Raw genomic sequence first — 14,335 nt, 5'->3', positions numbered from 1 at the left:
CAGGGCCCACCAGGGCACCGGCCTCTATACCCGCCACCCTCACTCGGACCACAGCACGGCCTCTGCACCCCATTATCCCTCACTCGGACCACAGCACAGCCTCTGCACCCCATTATCCCTCACTCGGACCACAGCACGGCCTCTGCGCCCCACTATCCCTCACTCGGACCACAGCACGGCTTCTGCTCCCCATTATCCCTCACTCGGACCACAGCACGGCTTCTGCGCCCCACTGTCCCTCACTCGGACCACAGCACGGCCTCTGCGCCCCACTATCCCTCACTCGGACCACAGCACGGCCTCTGCTCCCCATTATCCCTCACTCGGACCACAGCACGGCCTCTGCACCCCATTATCCCTCACTCGGACCACAGCACGGCTTCTGCACCCCACTGTCCCTCACTCAGACCACAGCACGGCCTCTGCGCCCCACTGTCCCTCACTCGGACCACAGCACGGCCTCTGCGCCCCATTATCCCTCACTCGGACCACAGCACGGCCTCTGCACCCCACTATCCCTCACTCGGACCACAGCACGGCCTCTGTGCCCCATTATCCCTCACTCGGACCACAGCACGGCCTCTGCACCCCACTATCCCTCACTCGGACCACAGCACGGCCTCTGCGCCCCATTATCCCTCACTCGGACCACAGCACGGCCTCTGCACCCCATTATCCCTCACTCGGACCACAGCACGGCCTCTGCTCCCCATTATCCCTCACTCAGACCACAGCACGGCCTCTGCGCCCCACTGTCCCTCACTCGGACCACAGCACGGCCTCTGCGCCCCATTATCCCTCACTCGGACCACAGCACGGCCTCTGCACCCCACTATCCCTCACTCGGACCACAGCACGGCCTCTGCGCCCCATTATCCCTCACTCGGACCACAGCACGGCCTCTGCACCCCACTATCCCTCACTCGGACCACAACACGGCCTCTGCGCCCCATTATCCCTCACTCGGACCACAGCACGGCCTCTGCACCCCACTATCCCTCACTCGGACCACAGCACGGCCTCTGCGCCCCATTATCCCTCACTCGGACCACAGCACGGCCTCTGCGCCCCATTATCCCTCACTCGGACCACAGCACGGCCTCTGCTCCCCATTATCCCTCACTCGGACCACAGCACGGCCTCTGCGCCCCACTATCCCTCACTCGGACCACAGCACGGCCTCTGCTCCCCACTATCCCTCACTCGGACCACAGCACGGCTTCTGCGCCCCACTGTCCCTCACTCGGACCACAGCACGGCTTCTGCACCCCACTGTCCCTCACTCGGACCACAGCACGGCCTCTGCACCCCATTATCCCTCACTCGGACCACAGCACGGCCTCTGCTCCCCATTATCCCTCACTCGGACCACAGCACGGCCTCTGCGCCCCACTGTCCCTCACTCGGACCACAGCACGGCCTCTGCGCCCCATTATCCCTCACTCAGACCACAGCACGGCTTCTGCTCCCCACTATCCCTCACTCGGACCACAGCACGGCCTCTGCTCCCCACTATCCCTCACTCAGACCACAGCACGGCCTCTGCTCCCCACTATCCCTCACTCGGACCACAGCAGGGTGGCCACGGAGCAGAGTGAGAGCCCTGCACCAGAAACAGCTGCTTCCCTGCATTTCTCGTCCGGCCCAGGTGCCTGAGCTCCTGTGGTGGAAATGGCACCGTGTGAAAATGTCTTCACAAACACTTGTTCACGGATGTTCACAGCAACATTACTCATGACAGCCAAGTGGAAACCCAACCCCTGATGAGTTTGCTGAACGTGGTGCATCCACACAGCAGATACCACCGAGCAGCAGGAAGGAGTGAGGGTGGGCCATGCAGCGGGGCTGACTCGGAGGAAAAGGACAGCTGGGCTGGCTGGGAGGCCCGTGGCTGTGAGGGCAGATGGCCTGGAGGGCTGCGGGTGTGTGTGTTTAACTTGTTGATGTGCTTAAGAATAGTTACATTCTGCAGACTTCACTCCTTTTGTCCATTGAGTCAGTATCAGTTTTAGAACTTTGCTGAGTGGTCCCCATCACTCCCCACTCCCCTCCAGCAAGTTGTGTTTCTGTGGCTGTTAGATTTGCCTCCTTGTTAGGTTTCGAATGCAAGGAGCCCTGGGGCGCGTGGTTTTGTGCGCCAGGATAGAGGGCCCTGCAGTGCGGCTGAGTGATACCTGTTGTGTGAACACGCTGCGTCCATTCATCAGTGGATGGGGGCTGTGCACGTTCGTGAACAAGTGTTTGTGAAGACATATTTTCATATGGTGTCTTTTTTTAAATATATATTTTTATTGATTTCAGAGAGGAAGGTAGAGGGAGAGAGATGAAAACATCAGTGATGAGAAAGCATCACTGATTTGCTGCCTCCTGCACGCCCCTCACTGGGATGGAATCCACAGCCTGGGCGTGTGCCCTGACCGGCTGGGTTGTGTAGTGTCCTTTTCCTCCAGTACAGCTTTGACCGTCCCTCTGTGCTGTTGCTGTCGGGTGCGCTTCTGTAGGGCACAGCCAGTTGTGAGCGCAGCGGCGGGGCTGTGCAGTCAGTGTTGGGACGCCCCCCACTGTCAGTGCTGAGGGCTTTGTTTTGTTTCAGAACAAGCCCTCAATGTAAGAGACTGTGAGAAGAAAAATAATGTTGGAGTGGAAAACTTCTAAGTATAACCCAGGAGGCATCAGTAGAGTTGGTCAGAAAAGAAGAATAAATTTGACCCAATTGAAAAAAATTTTCATACAACCCAAAATTACCATAATCAAAGCTAAACCTCTACAAACTCGCCCTAGAGGGAGAGGCTGGTCCCAGGCCCGCTGGCCCACCTGCATCAGGCGTCTGGGGGAAGCGGGGGGCTTTCTCCACAGAGAAGAGGATGCCTGTGCTGAGCTTCCTGTCCAGGGCCTCTCGGGGCCTGGGGCAGAGCCAGGCCTGAGCCCAGGTCCTGATTCACCCAGGCTCCTTGCAGGGTCCGTCAGACGCCAACCCCTGCTTAGCACAAAGAGCTGCAGGTGCGCAGGCCGTGGCACTGGGCCAGCCTCCGCTGCTTTCCCAGAGGTGCCCCGAGGGGCTATGAGCACCACTCTGCATCCAGAGGGCGGGGCCACCAGGGACCCCCAGGTGACCCTCTGCTGAGCCACCTGCTCCCTGTGCCGGCATCTCCCAGGCGCCGTGGCTGCGTCAGGGAAGACACGTGCCACTGACAACGCAGTGAGGTGCTCCATGTAAATCTACAGGGAATGGTTTGGAGAGAGGGTGACTGACGCCCCTCGTAGAAGGTCAAGTGTGTCCGCGAGCCTGTCGCTTACCCTGCTTTCTCCCCTAGGTGAAGTCAGGCCCCCAGAGCATGTGCAGCAGACCGACCTGGCTGCCACCCTGGCGGTGGGGCTCGGCCTGCCTATCCCGCAGCACAGTGTGGGTCGCTTCCTGTTCCCAGTCGTCCAGGGCAGAGCCATGCGGGAACAGCTGAGGTTCCTACACTTGAATGCCGTGCAGCTCAGCAGGCTGTTGCAAGCAAGTGTCCCGGTGTACGAGAGAGGTGAGTTGTGGCCACCCTCTGTCAGGCTGGGGCTCCCGTGTGCCTGGTCCTCACTGCTGCTGGCTGTGCAGGCTGCTCTGCTTTCAGAGCTCGGCCATCACCGTGAACAGCACCCAGAGGCCGTTGTCTCAGTCACGTGCTCCCATAAGTGTATTCAGTCAACAAGTGGTAACTCTTCCCACTCAGTTTCTGTTTGGACAGCAGGGCCGGGCTGCCCTCACGGAGCGCAGCTTGAGAGGGAGAGCAGGAGGTGGCCATTGGTGTCAGGTGGTGTGCAGGTGGCGAGAGCCTGAGAGGGAGCATGTGGCAGACTCGGGGTCCTGGGGGGAGGGGGGCGTGCCTCACTTTGGAGGAATGAAGGGGCCGAGTGGCTGGAGCAGAGGAAGGCACAGGATGGGAGGTCAGGGGTGTGGGGGCCTCTGGGACCCTGGCTGGAATAGGCGCTCTCGCTTTCGTCCTGAGTTGCAGAGCCTGAGCTCTGCAGCCAGCACTTGAGAGGCTCTGGGGCCGGGGAGGCCAGAGGAGAGCTGGGAGGAGGCTGCGGGGCACGGAGAGGGTGGGCCCAGGTGGTGGCAGTGGCGATGGAGCTGGGACGGGAGGGGGCCGTCTGGATGCTGACCGCAGTGCTGGCAGGGCTTGCTGGTACCCCGGACATCGGCCCGAATGAGCCCGAGCTAAGGCCTGACGCAGGCTTCTGCTGAACAGCGAAGGAACGGGTGGCTGTACGGAGGTGGGAATGGCTGTAGGGGAGCAGGTTCACCAGGTGGTGCTCGTGGGTGAGGGGTAGGTGTCGAGGAAGCCAAGTAGCCAACGAAAGGATTTCCAGAAGCAGGAATGAGCGCCGTGTAGAGAGCTGCTGCAGGAGCAGTGCCGCTCAGGGCTTGGACGCGGCAGTGCCAGAGGGTGGCGAGGGCTCCGTCTTGGCTGTGACGGAGAGCTGGGCAGCACACCACTGCAGGGGGGTGGAGGCCTCAAGGAGGAGCCCAGACACCTGGGGTGGCCCTGCTGGGAGGCGGGAGAGTGCCCTGAGCACCAGGGAGCCCCCGGAAGGAAGTCCTTGCGTCTGGCCCAGCTCTGAGAGGAAGGCCGGCCGACCTGGGGAGCCAGCAGCTACTGGGGCTGGGCTTGCTGCAGCAGCCCCGCTTTGTACAGCGGAGGCAGAGGCCATGCTGCCCAGAGGACTCGCGGTTCAGAGCCGGCAGAAGATGCAAGCTATTGCTGAGAGGCAGGCGGGTTAGCCCTGCAGGGAGGGACGGGTCGTGGACGTGGTGGAGACGGCATCAGGCACCCACCCGCCCAGTCCTGCAGCGCGAGCGTGGGAAGGTTTCTGTAAAGTTGAGGGTCTGTTAACATGATGCATTTCTGGGTGGTTTTCCATTGCGGGGCGGGGGGGGGGGGGGGCGAGCAAGGGAGGAGAGAGGCAAGGCCAGGGGCGGAGGCAGAAGGGTGGGGGGAGGTTGGCTGGAAGGAGGTCAGAGGGTGCTGGCCCATGACCGGCCCATGACCAGCCCATACACGAAGGTTCCTGGGCGCCAGCTGTCAGGTTCTCCCACAGGCCGCGGAAGCACACTGGGAAACCAGTGCCTACGTCTGCTGTGTCCGCAACCTGTTCCTCTTCTTGTCAGAGCCTGGATTCGAACAGTTTAAGGTGTCAGAAAGGCTGCACGGAAACTGGGTCAGACTGTACTTAGAGGAAAATAACTCAGAAGTCCTTCTCAACCTGGGAGCCAAGGTCCGCAGGCAGTACCTGGACACCCTGAAGACCCTGAGCCGGACCTTGAGCAGCCAGGTGGCCCAGTACGACATCTACTCGATGGTGGTGGGGACCGTCGTGGTTCTGGAGGTACGGTGCTCTCACGGAGCGGAGCGAGGCTCACCTGTGGAGCTGGCTCGATGCCCCAGCCAGAACATTACACTGGAGTGCCTGTAGAACACGTGTGCCCTTGTGCACAGTCCTGTCCGGGCGGGTGGCTGGAGGCGTGGTTTGGGCCATTCCCTGCGGCCCATTGTGGCTTAGCCCGTGCTTTCCCGCCCAGGTCCTCGCCCTGCTCCTGCTCAGCGTCCCGCAGGCCCTGGGCGCCACGGCGGAGCTGGAGGTCCCTCTGTCACCCGTGTGTTCTCTGCTCTTCTACTTGACGTTCCTGCTTCTCTGGGCCGTGCACGTGGTCGTGTGCACCTCAACCGAGAGCTCCCGCTACCTCTGCAGCCTCACGTGGCCCATGGCGGGCGGGGTGCTGGCGCTGGTCTCCGCGCTGCTCTGTGGGGTCTTGTCCGCTCTGACCAGGACGTGTGTGGATGGAAAGCTCCTGAGGAGGGTAAGGCTGGCTCCACAGGTGGGACGTGTCTCCCTGTGTAGGCCGCACTTTGTAGTTCAATACCTCTCCCTCCCGACATGTGCGGCAGGCACAGCGTGGCCGAGCCGGGGAGGGCAGCCTTGTCTCCAGGCTCTGGGCCCAACTCACACTCTCAGCTCCGTGTTGACAGGTCCCAGGCCTCGCCTGTCAGGTGGGAAGACAGGGTCCCAGTGAAAAAGGGTGGGAGAGGGAGAGAGATAGAAACATCAATGATGAGAGAGAATCATTGATCAGCTGCCTCCTGCACACCCCACACTGGAGAGCGAACCCATAACCTGGGCATATGCCCTGACCGGGAATCGAACCCTGACCTCCGGGTTTCATAAGTCGACCTCAACCTCTGAGCCACACTGGCCGGGCTGTCTTTAGTTTTATATGCTTCAAGTTGGCACATGGAAGGGATGGTGTGTGATGCCAACTTGGTCGTTTCAGTAGAATGAACGTTTCAGTGGAAACTTCCTGGATTTCTGGAAAATTCATGGTTGGATTCTTGGGAAATATCGTTGCGGTTCTTTGGTTTTAGTAGCGGGAACTGGCTGTGGCTGCCTGACGACCCAGGCTCGAGAGGACGAAGATATGTATGAAGGGCTGGGTCCAGGGGCCGGGCCCAGGTCTCTGAACCCCACACTGCCCAGGTGGTGCGGGTCTAGACATCCACGTCTTGTCACCGGGCTGAGGATGGGCTGTGCCGAGGATGACGGGCCATTCCTCCAGAGCAGGGGCAGCATCCGATGAGGGTCTTTGTGGGCTCTGTTCTGGGCCCAGCACGCAGCAAGTCGTGTGCGGTTTTCAGGTTTCCCTTACAAAGTGCATCTTCCTCTCCCAGAACCCAGCTCCTTCCCCGTGGAGGTGGTCAGAGCTGGACTTCCTCATCCTGGCGGGGACTGCGGGCCACGTCCTGAGTCTGGGTGCGAGCAGCTTCATCGAGGAGGAGCACCAGACCTGGTACTTCCTCGTCAGCACCCTGTGCCTGGCTCTGTGTCACGAGAGCTACAGAACCTGCTTTCTGGGGGGCGACGGGGAGCCTCGGCATTGCTCACGCGCGGAAGGAGGGTTTGCCGGCCCGGCATCAGCTTTGCAGGACAGGAGCGTCAGCTGTGACGTGTTAGAGCTCGACCAAGCACGCAAGAGCCCCTCTGCCCTGGACGGACTCCGCGGCCGTGAGAAGTACATGGCACTGGCCAGCCCGTGGCTGGTCCTCGGCTGCTGCCGGCTGCTGCGGTCTCTGAACCAGACGGGGGTGCAGTGGGCCCACCGCCCTGACCTGGGACACTGGCTCACCAGGTGAGAGCACGAGCCGTGGCCGCAGTTAGCTGGCCAGCAGTCGCCTTTCTCCACGTGGGGCCCATTTTCCATGTTCAGGATGGAAGTGGTATTTGAGATTTGAAGAATTAGAAAAATACACCCTAGCCCATGAATTGATGTTGAAAAGCAAACTTTCATGAGGCTAGCCTAATGTGGTTGGTTTTATTGCTGAATCACCAACCGACGTTTGAGAACCTGTGAGCGAGGAGCTGGTTCTGCCCTGGCCAGCTGCTCCTGGCAGGACGACAGGACAGGCTGTGAGGTACGTGGTCAGAAGCCCTCGACAGCCAGTGGCTTTGCGGGTGCTTCTTCAATACCTGAGAGAAGTGCAGCAGGTGAAAACCAGACAGGAAAGAGGTGCTCATGACAGAGGGGGCGCTGTGGGGCTCAGGACAGTCAGACAGACATCAGTGTGAGGGGCTCAGGACAGTCGGACGGGCGCTGTGAAGGGCTCAGGACAGTCAGGCGTTGTGACGGGGGCTCAGGACAGTCAGGCACTGTGACGGGGGCTCAGGACAGTCAGGCGCTGTGACAGGGCCTCAGGACAGTCAGATGGGCACTGAGGGGCTCAGGACAGACGGGGTGCTGTGCGGGGCTCAGGACAGTCGGACGGGCGCTGTGAAGGGCTCAGGACAGACGGGGTGCTGTGAGGGGCTCAGGACAGTCGGACAGGCACTGTGAGGGGCTCCGGACAGTCACAGACGCATGCAGAGGAAACTTCAGCAGGAGAACAGGGAAATGCTTACTCCCACCTGCAGTTGGGAGCTTCAGGTAGAATAACAGGGCACAGCTTTCATCTAACAAGGTAGGGAACAGAAGGGATAGGCCCGCCTGGGTCAGGCCGCGACCTGGCTCCACACAATAGTCACTCGGGAAACAGTGTGGCCTGTGCCTCCAGCCCAGGTGCGGCTCCGTCCTTGACTGTGGAATCTGTGGGGAATCTCCCATCCCAGTGTCAGCTACTAGCCACCCGACGGCCCAGCACCCCGGGCAGCGCTCCTCGCGGTGCTGCTGCAAGCCCACTCCTCGCTCTCAGAGACCTGGAGAGAGGAGCCGAGCCCGAGCCCACGGAGCCCTGCGACCGCACGGTGACCCCCGCCTCACTGCTCAGGAAACTGCGGCGGGGCGGGGGGCGGAGGGGTGCTGTTCCTCCTCACACTGGGCCGGCCCTTCCACCTGGGCTGCTGCTGCGTCTCAGGCTGTCCCTGCCAGTTTGCAGAGGCGGCCACGGGACCAGGACAGAGCTGCTTGGGGCATCCAGGCTCGCCTTCTGGTTCTTTTTCAGTTGTGACCATTTACCACCAGGACAGGACGTAAGTGTCCAGTTTAAACAGCAACAACGAGTGGACCCCGTGTGGCCACCCCTAGAGCAGGACCTTGCCCACAAGCACCCTCTGCCTGTTCCCAAGGGGAGTTTCCTTCGTGTGTGTTTCATTTCGTGAGTGATCAGTGCTCCCCGCAGCAGCGGTGGACGTGGCCAGGGAGCAGGGCGCCCGCCCACCCTGTGACCACTGCCTGTGAGCCTCCCAACTTCTCTGGGGTCTCGGGCCTTGAATGGGGATCACACCAAGGAGATGCATGACTCCCTGGAGTGGGATGTACCCTGGGAAGCACAGGGTTTGCCCAGCAACTCCTCACCTGTGTAGGGAACATGTGGCAACCAGAAAAGGGACGCATGGCGGAGGGGGGGTGGACCACTGTGGACGAGAAGCAGTAGGTCAGGGCAGTAGCTCTTCATTTGTACATTGTGAGAGCCTCAGTCTGCATTTAAGTCACCAACCATTTTCTTCCATGCTTGTCAGGAAAATCAGCTAATTTTAGCACAGTCCTTAGGAAGCCCCTCAGCACAGACCCAGGCCTCGCTAGCTGCACTTGTGGGTAATTCCTGGCACTTCCCTTCCCTTTCAGCTCTGACCACCAAGCCGAACTCTCCATCCTCGCTGCCCTTTCCCTCCTCGCCATCTTCGCGCTGGTTCAGAGCAGGTGCTCCCCGGTGTCCAAGGGGGCCCTGGCGCTTGGCCTGCTGGGTGTCTACTGCTACAGGGCAGCCACTGGCCACGTGCTGTCCCCATGGCAACAAGGCAACAAGGACATTTCCAGGTAGTGTGCTGCGGCCCGGGGCTGGTTTGTGAAGGGACACCTGCCTGCTGTCTTTAGGACGTTGGAGTTTGTTGCTGGTGAAGTGGTTTCACCGACAGATCCTGGGGCCTGACTGAGCACGCTCAGTGAACTGACCATTTCCCTTGTCCTGCTGGGAGACACAGTAGCTCGGCAGTGAGGTGTTTGAGGGTCATTTTTTTAAAAAACAAGGAGTCTCAAGGACTCAGTGTTGCTTGGTCAAGACAAAATGAGATAGAAGAGAGAGTGGGTGTTGCCTTGCAGTTGGGAAACGCGGCAGAAAACTAAACTCACCCAGGTCTTGGAGGGAACCCTTGAGGAGCTTCGTGCCGCTGAGCCTCGAGACGCGCTGCAGGTCAGGGCAGCTGCTCTGTGTCTCCTGGAGACGAGTGGGCAGTGTCCCAGGACTGTTGAAACGTGCGGACCCTCCGACCCAGGTGTCCTCTCAAGCAGCGAGGAGGCCCGAGGCGGGGGGGGGGGGGGGGGGGGGGGGGCGGCGCTCTGCTCTCCAAGGCACTAGCGTTGCTACGTGGGAGGCGGCAGGGCCAGCCGTGGGGGAGCCTCTGAGCGAGCGAGGCTTGTTCTGGGCTCACAGCTCCTCAGCATCTGCTGAGTCGTGTGTTTTCACAGGACATGCAAAGACGCAGAGCAGCAGGCTGTCCCTGTGTGGCCTGAGCTTGTGAAGTAGGGGCATCGCTGTCCATGTTCATGTGACAGACTCACAGATGGCACTGGCCTCCATTTCACTAGTGCTAAATTGCTTTTCTTTTTAAAAAATATATTTTATTGATTTTTTCAGAGAGGACGGGGGAGGGATAGAGAGTTAGAAACATCGATCAGCTGCCTCCTGCACACCTCCTACTGGGGATGTGCCCGCAACCAAGGTACATGCCCTTGACCGGAATCGAACCTGGGACCCTTCAGTCTGCAGGCCGACGCTCTATCCACTGAGCCACACCGGTGAGGGCTGTATTGCTTTTCTGATCATCTTCACACAAAGTCCAGCTGAAAGCTGAGGGCCGTGCCAGGCTGGGTAGGTGGCTGAGGGGCACGAGGTACCCCTGGAAATGGCCTGCCAACTGGAGTGGGTAGTCAGGGATGCCAGGGGCCTGGCTGAGGGGACTTCACCCGACACAGGGAGGCCAGCTGGGGACAGCGTGGTATGCAGGCATCCCAAAGGATGTGCACTTGTAGTCTGAGGCTGGGCACGTGCAGGAGATGGAAGCCCCACTTCCGGATGTTTATGCAGTTGTCTGTGACACAAACAGACCCTCCTTTCCTCTCTGGTTGACGCACCAATTTCAGCATCACTCGCTTCAGAGCTTGGGGCAGGGTCATCCTCTCACAGGCCCAGCGGCTATAGGCCGGTGTGTTTCATTTCGTGAGTGATCAGTGCTCCACGCAGCATCGGTGGACGTGGCCAGGCAGCAGGGCGCCCACCCACCCTGTGACCGCTGCCTGTGAGCCTCCCAACTTCTCTGGGGTCTCGGGCCTTGAATGGGGATCACACCAAGGAGATGCGTGCTGCTGGGTTCACATTCTTCCTGCCAAGTGCTTCCTGCCCCAGCCTCTGTCCCGGTCCTCGGCCCCTCCTTCCAGAGCCGCTCATCCCAGAGCTGTCCTGAGTCTAGAGCACCTGACAGCTGCTTCTCCCCTCTCGGGCCCCAGTGCTGCTGCCCATCCATCTTCTAAAACTTGCCTTTCCATTTAACTCCTGGCTCTCCTCACACGGAAGCCCATGCTCAGCGGGCGTGGGAGGCCAGGCCTCGCTGGCGCTCTTCCTCCTCATCGCCCGGCGTTCAGCCCGCCCGGCATTGCAGACAGAGCCCAGCCCTCCCCTCTCAAGCTCTGACCACTCAGGCCTCTGCTGCATTCATTCTCTTTGATCCTGAGGGTCGGTCATTGCTCAGCTTGGTTCCCGCCTGGGCGGCCTGCGCCTGACCACATCTCCGTGGCAGGGTGTGGCCCATGGCAGGCCTCAGTGGACAGTGTTCCACTCTTTGGATTAAACGCGTCATACTAGAAAGGTAATGTTTTAAAAGTGCATAAACCTTCCTAAGAAAATATGAAAGTTTATTTTTTCAAAATATATGTTATTTTGATTATTTCATTTAAAATTCTAACTTAGCGTTACTGTATTTATTTTTTTATTTTGAGAGGATGTTTATTGAAGCTGGGGACAGGGAAACAAGGAAGGGCTTAGGACGGAGGAAGCGCCAGGAGAGTCCAGGTGGGGCACCTAGCTTTACTGTAAATGATCAGCCTTTCCAGGATAAAATACTTGCTTTATGAAATTTTTAAAAATTTACTTATTGTCTAAAGCTTTATATCTGTCTCCTATTTCCCCAGTTGACCCCCACCCCCAGCCATTCCCACCCTGGGCAAGCCCCCACCACCCCAGTGTCTGTGTCCATTGGTTATGCTAATGTGCATGCGTACAAGTCCTTTGGTTGCTCTCTAACCCCCCCTGCCCTGCCATTAGTCTCTGGATCTATTCTTGTTCATCAAATTATGTTGATCATTATATCCCACACTAGAAGCCCGGTGCATGAAATTCGTGCACGGCGGAGGGTTGTCCCTCAGCCCAGCCTGTACCCTCTCCAATCTGGGACTCCTGGAGGGATGTCCGACTGCCGTTTAGGCCCGATCCCACCAGGATCGGGCCTAAACGGCAGTCGGACATCCCTCTCACAATCCAGGACTGCTGGCTCCCAACTGCTTGCCTGCCTGCCTTCCTGATTGCCCCTAACTGCTTCTGCCTGCTAGCCTGATCACCCCCGAACCACTCCGCTGCCAGCCTGGTTGATGCTTAACTGCTCCCCTGCCAGCCTGTTTGCCCCCAACTTCCCTCCTCTGCCAGCCTGGTCACCCCTAACTGCCCTCTCCTGCAGGGTTGATCACCTCCAACTGCCCTCCCTTGCAGGCCTGGTCCCTCACCACTGCCCTCCCTTGCAGGCCGGGTGCCTCCCAACTGCCCTCTCCTGCTGGCCATCTTGTAGTGGCCATCTTGTGTCCACATGGGGGCAGGATCTTTGACCACATGGGGGCAGCTATATTGTGTGTTGCAGTGATGATCAATCTGCATATTACTCTTTTATTAGCTAGGATAGAGGCCTGGTACAGGGGTGGGGGCCAGCTGGTTTGCCCAGAAGGGTGTCCCGGATCAGGGTGGGGTTCCCTTGGGGCGTGGGGCGGCCTGAGCAAGGGGCCTGTGGTGGTTTGCAGGCCGGCCATGCCCCCTGGCAACCCAAGCGTAGGCCCTGGTATCTGGAATTTATTTTCCTTCTACAATTGAAACTTTGTAACCTGGAGTGGGTGAGCCCGGCCAGGGTGTGCGGAAAGCTTTGCTTGTTGCCGCCGGCAACCCTGGCCTGCTCTCTCAAGCTCCATTCTGCGCCATTTGTTTGAATTTGTTTACCTTCTATAATTGAAACTTTGTAGCTTGAGTGGAGGCTTAGGCCTGCAACGGCTATTGGAAAGCTTGGCTTCCTCTGTTACCTGGGAAACGTTGCTCTCTGTGGCTGTAGCCATCTTGGATGGGGTTAATTTGCATACTCACCCTGATTGGCTGGTGGGCGTGGCCTATGTAGCGGAGTGGTGGTTAATTTGCATATTACCATTTTATTAGAGAGGATATGAGTGAGATCATGTGATATTTATCTTTCTCTGACTGGCTTATTTCGCTTAGCATAATGCTCTCCAGTTCCATCCATGCTGTTGCAAATGGTAAAAGTTCCTTTTTTATAGCAGCATAGTATTCCATTGTGTAGATGCACCACAGTTTTTTAATCCACTCATCTGCCGATGGGCACGTAGGTTGTTTCCAAATCTTAGCTATTGTAAGTTGTGCTGCTATGAACATTGGGGCGCATATATCTTTCTGATTGGTGTTTCTGGTTTCTTGGAATACATCCCTACAAGTGGGATTATTGGGTCAAATGGCAGTTCCATTTTTAACTTTTTGAGGAAACTCCATACTGTTCTCCACAGTGGCTGCACCAGTCTGCATTCTCACCAGCAGTGCACGAGGGTTCCTTTTTCTCCACATCCTCGCCAGCACTTGTCGTTTGTTGACTCGCCAGCACTTGTCATTTGATAGCCATTCTGACAGTGTGAGATTGTACCTCATTGTTGTTTTGATTTGCATCTCTCGGATGATTAGTGACTTTGAACATGTTTTCATATGTCTCTCGGCCTTCTGTATGTCCTCTTTCAAAATGTGTCTATTTAGGTCCTTTGCCCATTTTTTGATTGGATCGTTATCTTCCTTTTGTTAAGTTGTATGAGTTTTCTGTAAATGTTGGAGATTAAACCCTTATCTGAAATATCATTGGCAAATATGTTCTCCCATGCAGTGGGCTTTCTTGTTGTTTTGTATGACATTTTTTTAAACCTTTATTGTTAAGAGTATTACAGGTATCCCCCTCCCCCCCCCCCCATGACCCCCTCCACTTGGTTCCCGTCCCACCTAAGACCTTCACCACCTTATTGTCTGTGTCCATAGGTGATATATATCCATTAAGATGCAAAGTGTCCCCTCGGGAGTTCGACTGGGAGGCCGCGAGTTCAATTGTTCGCTATGATGTGCGCTGACCACCAGGGGGTGGCACAGAATGAAGGAAAGCCCCAGCTGGCAGCCAGGGAAGGGAGGACCCGGCCAGCAGCCAGAAGGCCCTGATCGGCCCTGATTGCCAGCCAGGCTTAGGGACCCTACCCATGCACGAATTTTGTGCACCAGACCTCTAGTCTATATATATAAAAGCCTAAGCGACCTTTAAGACCGGTTGCTGTGATACACACTGACCACCAGAGGGCAGACGTTCAATGCAGGAGCTGCACCCTGGTGGTCAGTGCGCTCCCACGGTGGGAGCGCCGCTCAGCTGACAGATCCGACCCAGTGGCCCACCAGTCCAGCAGCAGCCACTCACTCCTTCAGTAGTCCTGCAGGACCAGTCTCCGAAGAATGGGCCAGGTACCGACGGGCCAGCACCACAGGCACAAGCCCGACAGCACCGCCCTCCTGGAAGTCGG

The 14,335-nt window shown here is 58.2% G+C and overlaps 1 protein-coding gene across 3 annotated transcripts in view; it reads left to right on the top strand.

Moving 5' to 3' along the window:
* The window catches only part of PIGG (phosphatidylinositol glycan anchor biosynthesis class G (EMM blood group)), a 29,656-nt gene that overhangs the window by 8,843 nt on the left and 6,478 nt on the right, over window positions 1–14,335 (top strand). For 2 of the 3 annotated variants that reach the window (XM_079775124.1, XM_079775125.1), the window contains exons 6-10: window positions 3,315–3,527; window positions 5,153–5,370; window positions 5,564–5,842; window positions 6,708–7,165; window positions 9,095–9,286. In XM_079775124.1, the coding sequence (XP_079631250.1) occupies window positions 3,315–3,527; window positions 5,153–5,370; window positions 5,564–5,842; window positions 6,708–7,165; window positions 9,095–9,286 (1,360 nt within the window). The remainder of the gene's footprint in view (window positions 1–3,314; window positions 3,528–5,152; window positions 5,371–5,563; window positions 5,843–6,707; window positions 7,166–9,094; window positions 9,287–14,335) is intronic. The other variant, XM_079775126.1, reaches the window with a different exon arrangement.

The sequence above is a fragment of the Cnephaeus nilssonii genome (genome assembly GCF_951640355.1).
Source record: "Cnephaeus nilssonii genome assembly, chromosome: 1".
Lineage (NCBI taxonomy): Eukaryota > Metazoa > Chordata > Mammalia > Chiroptera > Vespertilionidae > Cnephaeus > Cnephaeus nilssonii.
Note: the sequence above shows the minus strand (reverse complement) of the source record. Positions and strands in the feature narration are given on the sequence as shown.